Source organism: Chrysochloris asiatica, unplaced genomic scaffold (genome assembly GCF_000296735.1).
Source record: "Chrysochloris asiatica unplaced genomic scaffold, ChrAsi1.0 scaffold00288, whole genome shotgun sequence".
Taxonomy (NCBI): Eukaryota; Metazoa; Chordata; class Mammalia; order Afrosoricida; family Chrysochloridae; genus Chrysochloris; species Chrysochloris asiatica.
Genome location: NW_006408806.1, coordinates 1,176,412 through 1,197,595, shown reverse-complemented (window position 1 = coordinate 1,197,595; position 21,184 = coordinate 1,176,412). Strand labels below are relative to the sequence as shown.

Below are 21,184 nucleotides of genomic sequence, written 5' to 3'. Positions count from 1 at the left end.
AGGAGCAAAGGGACCATCAAGGGAGAAGAGCAGAGTGCTGGACCCTACCCAGAGAAGCAGTGGCACCAGAGATGGAGGCAGAGATGATGATGTAGAGAGATGGAGTGGTTGGTGACCGTAGACCCAGGGATGGAGAGAGGCTGTGTGCTGATGACAAGTGGGCAGGATTGTGGGGTGTACCCTTGATTGTTTCATGATGCATGGAGGGTATTGTAACCATGGCAATGAAACAAAATATGATAGGATGAATGTAAAGCTAATGTGTAAACTATCACATAATTCACACTAAAAACTTTAAAAAATTATATTGTACAAATGTTTTTCATAGAAAATGATGCCTTGGGAAAGAAAAAGAAATAAAAAACAAAAAGAAACTTTTGCTTGCCAGGATTTACACTACAACCAGTATTTGGAGATGGGCAGAAGCAGATTATTAGAATACAATATTTTGAGTATCAGAGCAAGTCATTTGTCAATGCAGTCTCTCCAAATGTCTCCCTCTGCTCTTTTTCATTTAAAATGCAAAAGTAAACTTTAAAAATGAATAGAGAGAAAACAACAATGAAGATAACAACAAAAAACTATAACATTAAAATTTTCACAGTAAATATCCTTTTACAGGTTCGCTATGAGTCAGAACTGACTCGACGGCATTTAACAACAACAAATCCCAGTATAGTCCACACTAGCTTCGCAAATGAGTCCTTAATCATTCCATTATATTGATTATAATAAACCTAGAAAACCTCCAGGAGGATGTCATAGGATTTCTACAGCTTCTGAAAGCCATCTCCAGTGTATGGGGACACGTCTTAACTCGTGAGAAATGCTACCTGCAGCATTGTTGTTGTTTTGTACCCACCAAGTTGATTTCAACTCATAGTAACCCCGTGTGACAAAGTTCCTAAGATTTTCTTGACTGTTATCTACATATTGGCAGATTGCCAAGTCTTTCTAGCACAGTTACAGGGTGAATTAGAGCTACCAATCTTTTGATTATTCACCATGTCCTTAAACTTTGTACCGCCAGGTCTCCTAACCTACAGCATTACCACTCAGATAATCATTCAATATGATTTCATTTCTATATAAACACGTACTCACTATGACCAACACCTTATAAAAATAGAGGACATCTAGCATTATTCTTAGGCTCTCAACTACCAAGTGTAGTCGGTATTTACTTTTATCAACTATACATCTCTGAAGTATTAGAAGATTCCATCTTTGTAAACGTTTAATGGTATGAAAAATGTGGGAAAACACCTTTTCTAAATTATTTCTTTGTTAGTATCTTTACTGATTTAATGAGGACAACTTCTTCTGAACACATTTGTCATCTGGGACATCCCCTAGCAGTTCTTGTTTTGAGACTGAGGACTACCAGTGGGAAAATCCTTGCTAGTTTAAATCTGAATCTTAGGCACATATTTACTTTAATAAATAAATGAACTAATTCTCTGCAGTTTTAGTATTGGAATTACTGGTTATTATTATTTTCTTTTAAGTATTCAATTTTGACTTTTTACAACATTAATCATTATTTGGTGGTACTCAAAATGGAATCACAAATTAAAATCAGCCCAAAGAAATCACCATCATCATCTTCACCATCCTTACCCTGGATATCTGATCAATGTTTCCTGGAATTTAATTTTTCACTGACTCTTGTAACTACCATCTGAAACTAGAGGACAAGAGTTTTGCTTTTCCTGGACTACTGCCCAGAGATAACTGGGTAAGACTTTTAAGAGAATCTTTGAACATTACCTATTATTTTAAATACTATTAAAATCATACAGTAGAAAAAATATAATTGTGGCACATAAATTGTAGTATTGAGTACTGTATAGAGACTGAATAGAAATAAGCTTTTTGAGTATAAAATTTACCACCACCACCACCCCCCATGCTTTTGTGATTGTCTTTCATTATATAGTTTCTACTTTGGCTACTAACAAATATTAACAATTGTCTAACCCATTTGTTAATTACAGTTAATTACAGTTAATACATTCATCCTATCATATTTTGTTTAATACACTTCTGTTCAAAAGCCTTCCTAAGTTAAAACTCTGGACTTTTGGTACCTTCAAATTCAGTTTAATAGAGTATATCCACCATTTCCTATGTAAGCAAGATCTAATTTGTATTCACTCCCTATGCCTTGTGGAATACCTATGATTTTTGAATATTGTATTACCAGAAATCTTTACAGATTACTTGCATACACAAAGTTGCCTTTTTATATAATTGTCAGATGTTTATTTTTTGTTGAATATATTTTTTGTTTTGAGGTGTTTTGTTCTTATTGTTTTGTAAACCGTAGTCAAAAACAAATTTAGGATTAAATATTTAGAGCATTGGTCTGAAAGTCTTCTACTATATAAATTCCAAGGTAAATTCCTCTAAGTAGAAAAGTGGTTTCACTCCCTTTAACTGACGATCCCTATGTTGGTCAGGGTGCTTTCTGAGGGAATATGAATGGGGCAGAGATAACCACTGTCGCTTCTTAAAAAACATACAAATGTAAGAAATGAAGGCCATCTCCCACAGCTGTTTGGTGAATGATGCTTCTCTTCCAAAAGCATTAACTGTTTAGAGTTTTAGAAAGAGGATTTTAACCCCTACATGGGAATTTCCTCTTCTTCCAAACCCAAATTTGGAAAACCAACTGAGCATGTTGTTGTTGTTAAGTGCAATACAGTCAGTCTGTACTCATAGTGACCCTGTATAGGTTTTCTGAGAAGCAGCTGGTAAATTTGAACTGTTGACCTTGTGGTTCAAACCGACACTGTGATCCAGTGCTTTATCCAACATTGCTACAGATAAAAAAACAACAAAGGATTGTGGGGAACAGTGTTGGACTAATAGTAAAGGAACAGTTTAACTTCAGAGATCCTAAAAGGAAAATGCTCCAAGAAACAGGTTTGAATTAGGAGAAAGGGAGATATCTCAGATTATAAATACTCTATGACTTAATGATTCATTGCAGCATGGAAAAGATTTCTCTTTACACAAGAGTACTGGGCTGGGGTCCACTTATTACAAAACACATGCTTGGTGGAGCTTTCAAAACAGCTTCTATTTCATTCCTTTCAAGAAGTACAGCCTCTAAAAGGATCACTTGAATGATATGTATGCTAAAATTGTTATGAAACTGCTGAGTGTGTTTATGTGACTTTGTAATGTCCATGTGAAAACTCAAAGAGTTAATCAATAAGAAGTTGAAATGCTTTGTCATAATAAAATGAACATGGCTATTTGGAAATTTACTCAAAAAGCTTACAGATAAGGTGCATCATGTAAAATTAAAAGCTGAATTTTAGAATGGATTTAGGTTTCAACATCTTTTGTAAGCATTTTTTTTTGTTGTGCTTTAAGAAAAAGTTTATTTGGAAGATCTATTAACTAATAATATGAACATGTGGCCAATTTCTGCTTTTAAATATGTTACAGTTGACATTTAAGAGAAAATATTTCGATTGTATCATGTATTAGACATCATAAAAGTAAGTGTCAGGAAATTCTTTGGCAGGTGTAGCACACTCTGATTTAACTGTCTGGAATTGTTTTTCTGTGTGCAGACCATCCAGTGGAATAAGTGAGACTTTGATCTCTGAAACTGAAAATGAAACCCATGGATACCACACACATGAGGGGTACATGGAAAGTACCACCCTGCAAATTCAACCCGTCACAAAGACCCAGTACAGAGAATTCTGCATTGCTGCAGTCAAGAGTGGAGTTTTTCTAGCTGAAGACCAAGGAAGCAGTCCTGATTTTTCAGGGAACATCAAAGAAGAAACAGGCCTGAATTACCAAATGGCTCCCCAAATACCAGACTCCCAAACAGGACCCTTGGAAGATGAGGTTATCCTAAGGGATAAGGCAGAAGTGGGGCAGCCAGGCGCTATGGTTGAACTACAACTGTCCCTTTCACAGGAGACACACAAGGCCACCAGTACTCCTGCAGTGATTCTCCTGGGAGCTGAAAAATCTAAGTCTCCTGACCCAGACACTAGTTTACAACATGACCAGATTGTCCACATAAATTCAGTCCCCACTCATGAAAAAGGGGACCCTTCCCTGAGGTCCAGCAAGATAATCCAGCTCTCCAGCAGCAAAGAGTTGAGAGTGATCCCAGGGAGGGAAACAAGAGACCAGGGACTGCCCCAAGTGGAAGTGATCTTGGACTGCTCTGACAGTCAGAAGACAGAAGGGTGCAGACTTCAGGCAGGAAAGGGGTATGTGGATTCTCCAGTGGAAGGAGGGCAGTCAGAAGCACCTCCTTCTCTGGTATCCTTTGCAGTCTCATCAGAAGGCACAGAGCAGGGAGAAGATCCACGCTCAGAAAGGGATCACAGCAGACCCCATAAGCACAGAGCACGGCATGCACGTAAGTCCTCTCTGGGCACCTGGCTGGGCTATAGAAGGGGCTCAGGAGTTTAAGGCATTTTTCTGCTGTTTTACTAAATGAATTTCCTTCCTCCCTTCCTTTCGTTCTTTCTCTCGCTCTCCCTTCCTTCCTTTCATTCTTTCTCTCTCTCTTCCTTCCTTCCTTTCTTTCTTTCCTTTCTTTCTTTCTCTCTCTCTCTCTCTCTTTCTTTCTTTCTTTCTCTCTCTCTTTCCTTCTTTCTTTTCTTTAAAGATTTGTCTTCTGTTTGATATTGATAATAGATTTAACTGTTTTCAGTGCACTTCTTTTTACCCTCAACCCCTCCACCCACCACCAAAGGACAGGGATTTGAAACAAAATAATACTGCCAGTGTGACATTTTTTCTTGGTTTAGAATATTTTAATATTTGATACTAAAATACTCTTAGGGAATACAAGTATTTGAAGTCACGTGGACTCTGAGTGTAAATGTCAAAAATGATTGAGTTGGCTAGTGAGAGGTGTCTTTAAACTACCACCTCTACCACTGATATTAAAAGCAGATCCTCATTTTGAGGGGAAAAAAAATCATTGTGCAGCTTGATGATGCTTGCAGAAGTGAGTTTGACAGACAAGAACATGTGGAATATTGAGCTGTTATACGATCCTCTCCATTTTGTAAGACTTCACTAGACTGTAAAGGGTTTCATCTACCTTCTAGACACAGAAGGCAGTCTCTAGATCCATGCAGTGGCATTACACTGTCCCCAAATATAAAATATATTTCAAATTATATTTAAACAGAAAGGTACATGAGTATGAGGGTTGCAGTTAGATTGTGAATTTTGGGCTGCTTCCTTATATATCTCTATATAATATATCTACAAGTTCTGAAATTTTGTGTGAGGATGTAAAGTCTGACTGGCAAAGGCACTTGAGTGTATGAAGAGTAATCAACAACACGAAATTCAGTAGAAGTGCAATAAATCCCTAGACTATTGTGTACCTTTCAAAGCATATTTTTAGCATAACCCTTTGTAGCTTTATTGGCAGATGTTGTTATTCATTCCTTATACTTTAAGCATCTGTATGCCATCTTCACATTTATAGCATATTAAGCAAGACTGTTAAAGCAGCATTCACATATTCAACATGTTAGCAGTAAAGTTAGCAACAACTGTGCAACTGTGACTGTCAGTATAGTAATAAGTTGCATAACACTAGTCAAAAGCAGAATTATATTTTATAATGGCCACAATTTTTGTTATTTTCTCTGTTGAAAGTTTTGATCACTGGTGAGTATCTGAAATGAAACTTCACTATATAATTGTTTTCTCTAATTGTATTAGATTTTTTAGATGAACCAATCTGATGTTTTTTCCAGTGACAAAAGAGCTAATTTTCTACTTTAAATTTTTTAAATTGCTAGTTTCTATTTTAAATATGCAAAACTGCTTGTGAATGATGCCCATTATTAAACCCATGATTATAATGAACTAATGTTACAAATTAATGTAACTCTAATTTTATTCTTGATTACAATAATTGTAAAATAAAAAAATTTTAAGTATAAATGCTTTTTTACTTTAAAATTGTTGGAATCTAGTTTTAAATGGCTTAACAATTTCTGCATCAGTTTTTTGTGGTTTTTTTTGCTTCATCCCTAGTCATATATTTTTTACATTTCCCCTAGATTTACAGCTACTCTTGCTGTAATTAAAGTGCTACTTGTACTTTCAAGTGAAAATGTGTCTAGACAACTTTGTAGCCAAAATTTCTGATATGAGTCACAATAATTTAGTATTCTGAATTATTACTAATTGTTGATTTAGTACCATTAATTATTATTAATACATTATTTTTATTTATATTAATATTGTTGTTACTGTTGTTACGTGCCATTATTAATATAGTCACTGTGAATGCAGAGATTATCGAGGGATGTCAAAGTAAAAAGAAGGGAAAAAAAGTATCTAAATGCATTGCATTAAAACATTTAGGTAAATAAGATTTTCTTGGGACTACTCCCTTCTTGAAGGAGCTTTGGTTGTATAGTGGTTACAAGTCATGCTGCTAACCTCAAGGTCAGTCATTCAAAACCACCAGCTGTTCCACAGGAGAAAGGTGAGGCTTTCTGCTCCCCCAAAGATTTACAGCCTCCAAAACCCTATACAGGGTCGCTATGAGTTGGACCCAACTCCATGGCACACCACCACTGCCGCTCCCTTCTTGAAATGCCTGGAAACAGTTTTCTATTGACACTTTATTAATCCAATGTAGAAGTGCAAAATATACTTTTATTTCAAAGTACAAGAAATGCTTCCACTAGATTTTCAAACAATATTGTGTGCTTAAATTGTTTCCTTTTCCATTTTAATTGGATCCTATTAACTGGCACGTAATGCAGCCAATTATTATTATTAATACATAAGGATCCATAGAGAAACAAATGTTTGAAACACATAATCTAATCAGTATATTAAAAATGTATTTACATAAGCAAATGAAATAGGACATTAACATATGTTGCTTTATGTATGTAAATTTGTTATTTACAAGTATATATTTTTAAAAAGAAATAAGAAAGAGAAATGAATTGAATCCCTTCAAAATTTAGTTCCCAGTAAGAATGTTTTCTCCATACTCATTTTCCCCTTGAATGGAGAAAAAAAATGTTAGAGCAAAAAAAAAAGAAATATACTTAACCAAGGAGTTAACTTCTGGGTTACTGTGGCATCTTCCTTGAACTAATCAATTCAATGCAATTCCTCTATCTTCCCCTAGGTCTCAGAAGAAGTGAAAGTTTATCAGAAAAGCAGGTGAAAGAAGCTAAATCTAAATGCAAAAGTATTGCCCTCCTTCTAACAGATGCTCCCAACCCCAATTCCAAGGGGGTGTTGATGTTTAAGAAGCGACGTCGAAGGGCCAGGAAATATACCCTTGTCAGCTACGGTACTGGGGAACTTGAGCGAGGAGAGGAAGAAGACGAGGAAGAAGGTGACAGAGAGGATACATGTGAAGTAGCATTTCTGGGCACTAGCGAGTCAGAGGTGGATGAAGAGCTATTGTCTGACCTTGACGACAACACACAAGTTGTGAACTTTGACTGGGATTCTGGACTGGTGGACATTGAAAAGAAACTGAACATAGGGGATAAAATGGAGATGCTGCCAGACACCACAGGCAAGGGGGCTCTCATGTTTGCTAAGAGGAGGGAGAGAATGGATCAGATAACAGCCCAAAAAGAGGAGGACAGGGTGACTGGAATGGCCAGCCAACAAGCAGATGCTACGCAGACAGATAGCCTGAGAACCATGACTTCCTACCAAAGGAAAGAAGAAGCAGCACTGAGAATGCAGAGTTCTGTGAACAAAAGCTACATCAACGTGAGCCCTGGTCTTGGCCACGGACTGCAACAGAATGGCTTCAGTGGGATGCCTGAGACAGCAGAGGCCCAAAGGATAATCCCTATGAACAGAACCGCAAAACCCTTCCCGGGGTCTGTGAACCAGCCAGCCACCCCCTTCTCCCCAACCCGAAGCATGACAAGCCCCATCGCTGACTTTCCAGCACCTCCTCCTTATTCTGCAATTACTCCTCCTCCTGAAGCCTTCACCAGAGGGCTATCAAGTCCAATAGCTGGCCCAGCACAGCCACCTCCATGGCCACAGCCTGCCCCGTGGTCCCAGACAGCCTTTTATGATTCATCTGAGCGAATAGCTTCCCGGGATGAGAGGATCTCAGTGCCGGCAAAAAGAACAGGAATATTGCAGGAGGCCAAGAGGAGGAGCACGACAAAACCCATGTTCACCTTCAAGGAGCCCAAAGTAAGCCCAAATCCTGAACTCTTGTCACTTCTTCAAAATTCAGAAGGCAAGCGAGGCACTGGAGCTGGAGGTGATTCTGGACCTGAAGAAGACTACCTCAGTTTAGGGGCAGAAGCTTGCAATTTCATGCAAAGTTCCTCTGCTAAACAAAAGACCCCGCCGCCTGTTGCTCCAAAGCCTGCAGTGAAGTCCTCATCCTCTCAACCAGTAACTCCAGTTTCTCCAGTCTGGTCACCAGGAGTGGCTCCAACCCAACCTCCTGCCTTCCCCACATCAAACCCATCCCAGGGCCCTATAGTCTCCTCCATCAAAATAGCCCAGCCTTCTTACTCTCCTGCCCGGCCTGCCAGTGCTGTGAACCTGGCTGGTCCCTTCAAAGGACCACAAGCAGCAGTAGTCAGTCAGAGTTACACACCCAAGCTGACAGCTCCTACACCAATAATAAACGCTGCTCAGGATAGGGCAGTGGGACCATCTAATGAGCTTCCAGGAATGAGTGGGAAAGGAGCCGAGCTCTTTGCCAAAAGGCAGTCAAGAATGGAGAAATATGTGGTTGATTCCGACACAGTGCAGGCCCATGCTGCCCGTGCTCAGTCTCCCACTCCATCCCTACCGTCCAGTTGGAAGTACTCCTCCAATGTCCGAGCACCTCCACCTGTGGCCTACAATCCTATCCACTCCCCCTCCTACCCACTTGCTGCTGTCAAGTCTCAACCATCAGGCTCGCAAGCCTCCAAAACAAGCAAGAAAAAGGGCAAGAAACCCCTCAATGCCTTGGATGTAATGAAGCACCAACCGTATCAGCTCAATGCATCCTTGTTTACTTTTCAACCTCCAGATGCAAAGGCTGGCCTCCCCCAAAAGGCAACAGTCAAAATCAATTCAGCGCAGGCCTTGAAGCAAGCGCTTCCGCCCTGGCCAGTGAATGCTAGCTCTCCCACTAACATGCAGCCTTCATCGGTGTACTCGGTCCCAGCCTACAGCTCTCAACCTACCTTCTTTGCAGAGGCCACCTCACCAGTCAGCGCATCCCCAGTACCTGTGGCCATTCCCACCTCTCCAAAGCCAGAATCAGCCTCATCCTCATATTTTGTGGCACCAAGGCCAAAGTTCTCAGCCAAGAAAAGCGGTGTCGCAGTTCAGGTGTGGAAACCATCTGTTGTGGAAGAGTAATTGAGTAGCTGAAACTGAGTGTCCACCTTGCTTGAAATGAATTGTTTGCAGTGTTACTTGACTCCCTAAGAATGTCTAGACAGTTCTCAGCTTACTTAATTCCAGATATGTTATCTCCCAATCTGGGTCCAAGGAGTCTAAGTTTTTTAATGAGTCAAAAATCTAACTCAGATTGATTTAGAATACATTGATCTTCTTTGCACAGTTAAAATATTTGGGAGTACCCCAAATAGACATGTGCCATTATACTAAGTAAGCAGGATTCTTAGGACTTATTTGTTAGCAACAAGACAAACCATGATTGGTGTTATCAAACATTAGGACACAGCCATTATGTAACATAACATCTGTGTGCCTATGATGAAAAGGTTCAAATGTAGTGAAAATATGACATGTATTGACTGAGATTACTTTTTAAAAGTAGTGCTTTATTTCTATTATTAATGTTAAGGAAATAAGAAAAGTATCTAGTACAAGCATCAGTTCTGGTCTGCCAATCTCAGCCAACTGTTTGATATTGCAGAGAAGGTACCCTACGGATTGTAAGAACACACATATTTTAGTTAGCAATAGGCAAAAAAGAAGGTATTAAAAATCACTGAGCACTTACATTAGAGTCCCTGGGTGGTGCAAATGGGTTGGACTACTAACCTAAAAGTTGGCAGTTGTAGTCTGCCCAAAGGTACCTCAGAAGAAAGGCCTGGTGGTGATTTAAGGTGAAAAATTTTTCACTGAAGACTTTATGGAACTAAGTTCTACACTGACACACATGGGGTTGCCAGGTGTCAGAGGCCACTCAAATGACAGTTGGCTTGGTTATTATATATTAGGTTTTTTGTCGAATGTTTTACATACATTAACTCATTTCAGAAGATTTGTTTAAAGTAAGTGGGGGTAGGGCAAGAAACACAATTACCCTTAGAGGTTGATTCACACCCTCCATATCCACTTGCCTAGGAACTAAGTCAGTACCTCTCCAATCGCCCATGAAAGCCTTAGTTTGTTTTCCTCAGCTGAGGCGAGGGGTAGAGTACAGTACCATGGGGTGCTGTGTTAAAAGGTGAGCAGGTTGCACATACAAGTATACATTGCTATTATTTTACCTTGGGAAGCTGAGTGTTTGAGGCCTGAACAGTTACCATCTACAGGAGCCGGCTGTGAAGTGCAAGGAACCCGTGCACAAGGAGACTGTAGGGTGAGAACTTGGAATTATTAGTATCACTTCTGAGTGACTTCACAGATTTTTTTTCTCATGGTTGTTTTACCTGTTGATGACTGCTACTCCCATTTTTCCTTTCAATTCTATTCTTGCATCTTCACTATGATTTATATTGGATGCACCAGAAGGATCCAGGCAAGGTTACCTTGTAAATTTGGATTGGTTACACCTATGGTATCATCTAGCTGGGTATAAAGTTAGTAATGTTACTGACAGTAAACCTGAAGACCTTTCTCACATCTATTTTAAGTCTGAGTCTAAATAACCATAGATAATATTCAATATAAATTAATGTAAAGAACTATAAACAATTTTTGACAGCTCCAAGGAAAACCATCTACTCTATACAGAAAATATCTTTAGAGACCTATAATAAAAGCTTGCCTGGTTTGAAGGTACATGGTACCATTTTAATTCTCTGAAAATATCTGTATTCCTGTTCTTTTCTGCTGTCACTGCCAATCTGCTATATTTTTCACTACCCTATTAAAATATTACTTTCTTCTTTATCTGTTGAATATACGTATTTTTTCAAATCTTCCTTGTATTAGCTGTTCTGACCTAGGTCATTTCTGTGGTATTTCTCTTACGACATTTCTCCTTTCCATCATACCTGGTTTTCCTTTGTGGAGCAAATCAGTTTCCCCATCCATTGTAAAAATATAAGCCTTAGCTATTTCTAAAATGACACACTAAGAGAAGTCAATTTCCTATAGAACAGAGGGACAGTCTTCTGTCTTTCTCTAGAAAATCTTCCATTGTCTTTGGTGGCAATTTGCCTAGAGGTTGCAATCACAGGATGTAGATCAGTCTATTATTTGCCTTTTTGGTAAATCAGTTAGGAAGATTGGTACAGGATAAAGGGGGGGAAAAAAAACACCAGTCTATTCATTATTTAACAGTGGTTTGTTGTTTTTTATTGTTCCCTGCAAAGGAAGCCCATTGAATGTTATGCATTTTGCATTCTTTTCAAATAGAATACCCAAAAAAGGCTTCTTAAGGTGAAGCAGCAAAGATAATTTTTATTAACTTTGCATTCTTAACATAGCACAGCATGTGCTAGAGGAAAGATGGTGGGATATACATGTAGTGCATCTGAGATCATCAGTTCAAATCAATCAGTTCTGGTAATGCCCCAGAGTGTTCCCACTTGCCCTGTAGTAGTTTGTGGTATGTAAGAATGAGAAGTGTTTTCAATCTGTTTCCTGTTAGACAGGTGGTGATCTGGACTGAGCCGCTATTTGAAGTTGATGACTAAAGACATAGCCGGTATAATGGTGTCTTCTAGTCATTCAGAGACTGTTTGGGGTTCTCAAAAAACTTCTAGGCAGCATGCCAGGCATGCAAAGCATCCACAGTTTAGACTGGGAACTGGGAGCATAGGTCTTGCAGCTTAGACTATACAGTCCCACTTTATAATAAAGGAAAGGGTTTCTTCTGAAACTCTATTACCAGCTCACCCTGAGGGAGAAGGGGAGTGAAGAGAGAAGGACTAAGCTAGTTTCCCAGGAGTAATAGGGATTTCCTTTGCCTCTTCGTTCCCCAGCAAGGAGCCTGCTGGGAACTTGCATGCAGGTTAAACTCTGCGTACCACCTTTCATGTTGAGGCAATGGAAGTGATGTTAGTGTGACAGATGAGAGAGTTAGAATCAATGACGTCAGCGCTCCTTCACCCAGCCAATTAGATTATTGTTGGCTTTGTTGCACTAGCTATTGATTGATTGATTGATTGGTTGCCTGTCTGGTTGTGTGGTTTGGGAAGGCAATTTTGTTTCATAGTTAGTGTGGCACCATGGGTTAATGCGTTGGATTGCAAGGTTAGTTTGAACCACAAGACTGGTGGTACAAGCTCACCATCTGCTCCTTGGAAACCCTATATGGGGTCACTTTGAGTCAGAATCTTTGAATTGGCACTTAACAACAACAATAGTTAGCACCTTGTCTCGTCCTTTGTCCTTTGTTAGCTTGATTTCTAGGTTGCAAAACTATGAAGTTATGTGTACACCATCACCATAAGCGCAATGGTCATTGGCTCTGTAGGATAAGCACTGTACTGCTAACCACAGTGTCAGCAGTTCAAGCCCAACAGTTGCTCCTCAGAAACCCTGTATAGCATCACTCTGAGTTGGTACTGACACAACAGCACTTAACAAAAACAACATGTTAGGTGCCCATGTATGTGATCCCAAAGCATCCACTGAGCTGGAATATAAACTATCATCACAGTCACTGATTTACTGCAGGACCTTAAGCAAATCTTTCTTTCCCTGAAATTTCCCTGAACAATGTCTCAAACTCTTTTTAATGCTGCTCCATAGTGAGTATGAGAGTGCTAGGTATGGATAACTATGGCATGTGTTACCTTTCTCAGCCAGTAGAATAGATTGAATCATACAGAACTGGTAAGATTGGGAATGTCAGAGCACAATTTTATTTCAAATACTTCAGTATTAGACACATCCTGTTTTGAGAGAGGAAAGAAACACATTTTTTTCTGCATCTAGACTATTCATCAATAATGTAAGATATAAATATTTAAGACTATGTTTTATAAGACACATTTGGGTTGTCCTAGAGCACTGGTGTGGTGCTGTAGGATCAGCATTGGGCTGCTAACTGCAAGGTCAGTAATTCAAACCCACCAGTCGCTCTTTGAAAACCCTATATGGGGTGTTGTGAGTCAGAACCTACTCAACGGCACTTAACAACAACAGAGAACATATGAGTTTGTACAAGTGTATCTAGTATTCAGTGTTAATGAAAACGTGTGTGTATTCAGCTTTTGCATCAACTGTCTCACTTAATCTTCATAAGAGGCAACTGATTTTAACCTTAGGAAAACCAATCTGAGTTACAAATAGTTCTTCAAAATAAGGCAGGGTTACTTAACTATTCTTGATAATGCCGGCTTCTTTTAAGAAGTAGACATTGTAGAACAGCTGGGTGTTATCACACAACATAAATTCTAGCCAGGCAGTAAGTCACATCTGAAATGTCAAGAACAAGTGGTCTATATTTGAAGTGGGTGGACTCTGGGACGATTTTCTTATTTGTAATTATTAGGTTAAAAAACATTGAAGGTCCTTCACAGTTGAAAAGCATGCCAAAAATTCTGTCTATGTGACAGTTTCACAGTAAAGTCTCTTGAGAGCACAAGAAGATACACAGTAGTGTTTGAGTCTCCATTTAATCTTTCAAATAAAAGCCCCTTTCTGTGTCTAACTTTATCCAGTTATAAAAACAATTAGACTGCAGGAACTCAGAGTCTAACTGCAAGGTCAGTGTTCTTGAAATTAGTTGTTATTTCATGAGTTACCTTAAGCCTAGCAGGAAGGGTATTTGAAGTCAGGATCATCAAAAAGAAGTGATTGTTTACTGAAAAGCTAAATACTTCCAGAGGGAAGGGGTGGAGTATGCAATCATTCCCTCCTAAAAAGACGGGTGTGGAGCTTGCTTTTTAAATTTTTTATAAGTTCATGAGAAAAATGTGTAAATTCTAAAAAACATTATCTTCCCAGAAATACTGACCCTTTCTGGTCTCATGTCCCCATATCACTGGACTCTGGGGGCATAAAAGGACACATATAACACTTCAATGTTGTTAAATTTGTCAACAAGTATTCTGGGAAACAGCTGAATTGAATTCTTCTCTAGACTTCCCACCAAAGTTGACCTTAAGTCATAAAGTAGGATAGTATTTCCCACAGGACCCAAATACCAGGCAAAATTGCCAAAAGAGGACACTATCTGTCCCTCCACAGTTCTGAAAAAAAGAAAACCAAGTCCAAAAATTATGGATCATCAGACAAATAAAAATCATCAGAATAATCCTTTCCTTGATGCTATCAGACTTTCAAAAATCTGTTTTTATGAGCTGTATATTTGTGCCCTAAAGTACCACTTGAACTCCTGGTGTGGTGCAATAGGATCAGCACTGGACTGCGAACCACAAGGTCAGCAGTTCAAACCCACCAGCTGCTCCTTGGAAATCTTATACAGGTTGCTATGATTCAGAACCGACTAGACAGTATTTAACAACAAAAACAGTAACAAACTACCTACTACTTGGAAATCACAGACCTTATTTTGCAGAGACAATGAATAGAGAAAAATTTAATTTAAAACCATCAAATCATTTCAGACAGCTCCCAGTCCCTGATTTTATTAAAAGTTTGTCAACTAATAAAGTACACCTCAAGTTTAAGGGGAGAAATTTAGGCTTTTATAGGGTCCTCGGAGTCCTGGTCTGGTGATGGACTGCAAAATCGATTTGAACTGCAAGGTCAACAGTTTTAAGTTCACCAACCACTTCTAGGAAACCCTATCCAGGGTTGCTACGGGTCAGAACTGACTTAACGGCACTTATCAACAACTATGTGGACTGGTAACTGAAATGTGGGCAATTCAAACCCACCCACTGCTCTCGGAAAGCCTACACATGTAATACTAATGCATATAATTTTAAAAAGTTTTTCCTTTTTTTTTGCTTCTAAATGTAAACCACCTCATGTATATCCTGGTTTACTCATGTTTATTTAAATTATGTGTGCTGTATGACTGATGAAGTATAATTTTGCGGTTTCCATTTAAAATATGGAGTCCTGGTGTGGCACTGTGGGTTAATGCACTGAACTGCAATGTCAGTTTGAACTGCAAGGTTGGCTGTTCAAGCTCAACAGCTGCTTCTCGGAAACCCTATGCAGGGGCGCTATCCATCAGAGCCAACTCGATGGCACTTAACAACAACAATTAAAATATGGACTCTTGGTATGGTGCAGTAGGATCAGCACTAGATAGTGAACCATAAGGCCAGCAGTTCAAACCCACCAGCTGCTCTTTGGAAACCCTATACAGGGTCACTATGAGTCGGAACCGACTCAACAGCCCTTAATAACAAACAACAGATTAAAATATGCCCACTGCCATGGAGTCAATTGTGACTCATAGTTCCCTCCAGGAGCTGACAACCTCAGAGTTTGAATTACTGACCTTGTAGTTCAAACCCACCAACCACTCCGAGGGACAAAGATTAGACTTTCTGCACTGTAAAAATGTATAGCCTCAGAAACCCTACAAGTGGTTGCTATAAGTTGGAACTGAGTTGGCACTTAACAAGAACAACAATTGAAATATTGGGGGCAGTGTGGTTCGGTGGTAGAATTCTCCCTTCTATGCAAGAGATGCAGGTTCAATTCCTAGCCAATGCATCTCATGCAATTATTCCCATCTGTCCTTGGCAGTATGCATGCTGCTAAGCAGGATAGATTTCAATGTATGTACCAGATTAAGAAGAAAGGCCTGGTGAGTTACTTCTGAAGATAGTTGTCATTGTTTAGTGCCTTAGAATCTGTTCCAACTGATATCGACCCATTTAGGATTTCTGAGGAGCAACTGGTGGATTTGAACTGCCGACTTTATGGTTCACAGTCCAGTGCTTATCCTACAGTGCTACACCATGAGTCCACTTTTAAATATTCATCAATGAGAACTCTATAGACGGCAATAGTCCAATCCTATTGTAGATGAGGTCTTCATGGGTTGGAGGCCAACTTGACACTACTGACAATTCCATTTTTACAAGAACCTACTTTTCACCCTTTTTGCCTTCCTCTAAAAATCCATTGTCATCAAGTAGAATTGACTCATAAAAACCCTACAGAATACCCCATAGTTTCCAAAGCTATAATCTTTATGGAGACAGACTGCTATATGTTTCTCTCCCAGAGCAGCTGTTATGTTCAAACCACCAATCTTTAAGTTAGCAGCTCAGTGCAGAACCAGTGTGACACCTGGGCCCCTTCTTCTTTATAACATTCAAATATACTGTGAGGGAGTGTAGCTGTCAGCTCCCAATTCTAGAGTTCCTTGATAAACATTAATGGTTTGCTCATGTGGAAAAAAAAAAAAAAATCCGAACTTTACAGTTGGCCCTGAGTTAAAAAGAAGTGCACTTTTAAGGAATAACCTGAGAAACATTTTCTTCTAGGAAGTAAATAACATACAACAAAGTTCTATGTTTTCTTCAGGAGACATTTTATAGGTCAGAAATCTTTGATACTTTTATGTGTGGGAATGATCTATTTTCAAGGCTACCCAAAGACACCGAATTCAGCATTATGGTCCAAGTCACAATGATGGGGGTGGGATAGAAGCTATGGCAGCCATTCAAACAACCTTCTGGGTCCTGAGGAAAAAACAAATAGGTGTTGTGAGTTTGGTGTGGGGGGTTGCTATGTTAAGTTTTTACCAGATGTCAGGAACTGCATTTACATAAGACCTAATAATGTTGTGCTGTGTGCCAATGAGTTGGTTCCAACTCATAGCAAATCTGTGTAGTGTTTATCATACACCACCATAATATTTGTCTGACATCGAAGCCTGTGCTCTATATTTTGTACCACAAGGCTTCCACAGACTTTCTAGACACCAGAATACTACATCCTGGAACTTGTTTAATAATGTATTCAGCAAGAGATCACTTAGTTTATGCCTTGCCCCCACTTTCATAAGATTGCTTATAAAATCAGAAACTATGTTGGAAGTAAAAATCAGACTCTGAAAGAGGTGCATCATTTGTTTTCTGAGTAAAAAAGATGGATCTGAAAGTAAATTTAGTTGGTTGCCAAAATTCTTTCATCTTTCTTATTTCAGGTTGAATAGGTAATATGCATAGGCTGGAAGTGTAGAAGAATGCCTTCTTAAACAAAAAGCACATCTAATTCTCTGCATAAAAGACTGCTCCCTGAGGCTTTGTGACAGTCTAACTGCAAAGTCAAGGAACTTTCTTATTACCAAGGAAATCAGCCTGTCTTGTGATTTAATACTTACTTGAGGTATTTCAAAAACAGTAATTCTCACCCCCAAAAATGCTGAGTGACTCAAAAGTTTTGACTATGTTCAAAAAGTACACTGTATAGGGTTGTTGTTGTTAAGTGCTGTAGAGTCAGTTCCAACTCATAGTAATGCTGTATATGGTTTCCAAGGAGTGGCTGGTGAGTTTGAACTGTCAACCTTGTGGTTCAAATCGTCCTTGTGGTCCAGTGCTTATTCTACAGTGCAATACCAGGACTCCATACTGAATATGCAGAATATTAAAAAGTATACTGTATACTCAAACTGTACTCTCAAAAGTAGTTGATCACTGGAATCTTAGCTTCTCCAAGGGTCTTCCCAGTTAAGCTATATTCATCCAGGCATTCTGTAAGGCAGCCAACCTGGCCGGCTTCAGAGTGTTCTCTACAGAAGACTTCTCAACATTTATTTCTGTCAAAAACTCCCAAGCAAGAACATTTTTACACCTTATGTTTAAGTATGTCACAGTGTTATTTTGAAAACATCTCCTGAGGAAATAGCAAATTGGGTTTTAAACATGGGTTTTGAACATCCCCATCACTAACTTCAAGGAAAGATGTGGGCTTCTATCTTAATTATTGTTGTTGTTGTTATGTGCCATGGAGTCGGTTCCGACTCCAAGCGACCCTGTACAGGGTTTCTGAGGCTGTAAATCTTTACGGGAGCAGAAAGCCTCATCTTTTTCCCATGGAACAGCTGGTAGTTTTGAACTGCTGACCTTGCGGTTCGCAACCCGATTCATAACCACTACACTACCAGAGCTCCTATGTTAATTATAGAAGCATCTTATTACATTTACAGAACTTCCCTGGCTTGAATTTAAATTGGAGATACTAATGAAATGAAAATTATGAAGGACTTAACTATGTGCAGGTGTCATTTACAAGTATTATCTTTTGTGTTGTTGTTGCAAGTGCCATTGAGTTGGTTCTGACTCATAGTGACTCTGTATAGAACTTCCAAGGAGCAGCTGGTAAGCTTCAGCTGCTGACTTTGCTATTCAAACCAACCTTGAAGTCCAGTGTATTAACCCGCAGTGCCACACCAGGACTCCATTATTTCTTGTGGTCACCATAAAAACACTCCAAGGTTGGTACGCAACACTCCAAGGTTGATATGCTTCTCATCTTAGTTTGTTGTTGTTGTCAGGTGCCATCGAGTCGGAACCAACTCATAGTGACCCCATGCACAGCAGAATGAAACAATGTCTGATCCTGGGCCAACCTCACTACCGCTGCCACACTTGAGTCCATCAATGATGCCACCTGGCCAATCCATCTCGTTAGGGGTCTTCCTCTTTTTCTCGGACCCTCCACCTTACCCAGCATGACATCCTTCTCCAGCAACTGTTCCCTCCAGACAATATGTCCATAGTATGAGAGACGAAGCTTAGCCATCCTGGCCTCCAAGGAGCACTCTGGCTACACTTCTTCCAAAACAGATCTATTGGTTCTTTTGGCAGTCCATGGCACTTTCAATATTCTCCTCCAACACCACAACTCAAAGGCATCAATTCTTCTACGATCTTCCTTATTCACTGTCCAGCTTACGCATCCATATGAAGTTATTGAAAATACCATGGCCTGGGTCAGGCGCACCTTAGTCCTCAAGCTGACATCTCTGCTCTTCAATACTTTAAAAAGTTCCTGTGCAGCAGATTTGCCCAATGCAATGTGTCGTCTGATCTTTTGACTGCTGCTTCTGCGAGTGTTGATAGTTGACAGATAAAGAAATAGAAGTAAAAAAAAAAAAGTTAACGAACTAACTTCTAAAGTGTTAAGGCTAAGACTCTAGGTATAACAGTAAATCCAAAAGCACACTCTAATCACAAGGCCATACTGCCTCTCTTGACTACTGGAAGACTCAGGTCACAAATGAAAGGAATTGTTTATCAAGGGTGATACACTTTATTCTTAAGAACAATTCAAATAGCCTCTGATATGGGTTGCACTTCTATGTAAAGAAAACAAAAATCCTTACCACTGAACCAAAAATTGATATAATAGTAAATGGAGAAAAGATTGAAGTTGTCAAAGACTTCATTTTGCTTGGATAGACTGCCAACGCTCATGGAAGCAACATTCTAGAAATCAACCGATGTATTGCATTAAGCGTATTTGCTAAACAAGACCTCTTTAAGGTGTTACAAAGCAAAGATGTCCATTTGAGGACTGACCCAAGCCATAGTATTTTTAATAGCTTCATATGCATGTGAAAATTGGACAGTGAACAAGGCAGACTGTAGAAGAATTGATGCATCTTAGTTATATAACTGACTAAACAGCACCTTACACAAATACTGATATCATGGTTTTAGAGTGCTTAATTCAGAAAATTTCCTCCAAAATCAACAGATTAACAGGTTACTAAGCTAACTTTACTATACAGACTTTACATTTCCATATAAAGAGTGGCCTTGAATTGATTTTTGCATACATCTTTCCCCCTAAACTATAGAATTGAAATAAATTTTAATTCATGCTCATTTGGTTTACAATAGACCCTCTAGGTCTACAAGAGAGCATGCTGGTGGTCCTTTATAATGAACATTGTTGTTGCAGTTGTTAAGTGCTGTCGAGTTGGTTCTGACCCATACTGACCCTGAACAGGGTTTCTGAGGTTGTAAATCTTTACGGGAGCAGAAAGTCTCATCTTTCTCCCCTGGAGCAGCTGGTAGTTTCGAACTGTAGACCTTGCAGTTCACAGCCCAATTTGTAACCACTACGCTATCAGAGCTCTTTAATGAACACTATTCTTGTAAAAGTTGTAAAGCCTTTTCCTCATACCCTATTTCCTATGAGAACCTACCTAACAGGGCATCGTATTAGATATATTAGAGTAAGACATTTAAAGTTAAGCTACTTATCTTGAGATAATTGAAGAAAGGTGAGCTTTAGTAGATTTAAAGGTACGAAGAGAAACAGAGTTACATATTCAAAAGTGATAGAGAAACTTGTTTCAGTGACAAAGTTATGAACTGAATAATACTCAAGCACTTCCTGAAATTAAATTTATATATTTTCAATTCAAAAAAAGAAAAAGAATAATTTAAAAGCTAATTTAAACCTTCTAAATCAAAGTAAAAAATATTGAGATTCCTTTTTCGAATCTGGTAGCTCCAAGTGGTGTTATAAGCTGCCCTCCATTTAGCACCCAACTCATGCCCATCCCATGGAAAATGAAACAAAAGGTTGCCAAGTCCTGCACCATCCCATGATAAGTTGGCAGATTGGACTGTTGTGATCCATATAGTTTGCATTGACTGCTTGTAACTTCATAAATGATATGGCAGTACTTATCATTTTGCTGGTTACTAAGGAGTTCTTGTAGCATAGTAGTTATGAGTTGGGCTGCTAACCTCAAGGTCAGCAGTTTGAAACAACCAGTCATTCCGTGGGAAAAAGATGAGGCTAGAAATCTCCTGTAAAGATTTACAGCCTCCAAAACCCTATGTAGGGTCTCCATGAGTTGTAACTAACTCCATGGCACACCACCACCACCATCACCATTGCTTCCCTGGATGGTGGAAATTTAACTACTAGCCAAAAGATTAGCAGTTTAGACCCACCCAGAAGCACCTTGGAAGATAGGCCTGGTTATCTTCTTCTGAAAAGTAACAGTCTTGAAAAATCTATGGAGCAGTTCTATTCTGCATACATGAGGTCTCCATAAGTAAGAATTGACTTCAAGAACAACTAACAGCAACACCAACTGAATACTTACAATAAAATAGAC

At 39.1% G+C, this 21,184-nt stretch overlaps 1 protein-coding gene across 2 annotated transcripts in view; it reads left to right on the top strand.

Annotated features, from left to right (window-relative positions):
• SYNPO2 (synaptopodin 2) overlaps positions 1-21,184 on the top strand; it is a 330,105-nt gene that overhangs the window by 269,875 nt on the left and 39,046 nt on the right. Inside the window, exons 3-4 of one of the 2 annotated variants that reach the window (XM_006874585.1) lie at positions 3,588-4,399; positions 7,163-9,348. In XM_006874585.1, the coding sequence (XP_006874647.1) occupies positions 3,588-4,399; positions 7,163-9,348 (2,998 nt within the window). Of the gene's footprint in view, positions 1-3,587; positions 4,400-7,162; positions 9,351-21,184 lie in introns of both variants that reach the window. The other variant, XM_006874586.1, reaches the window with a different exon arrangement.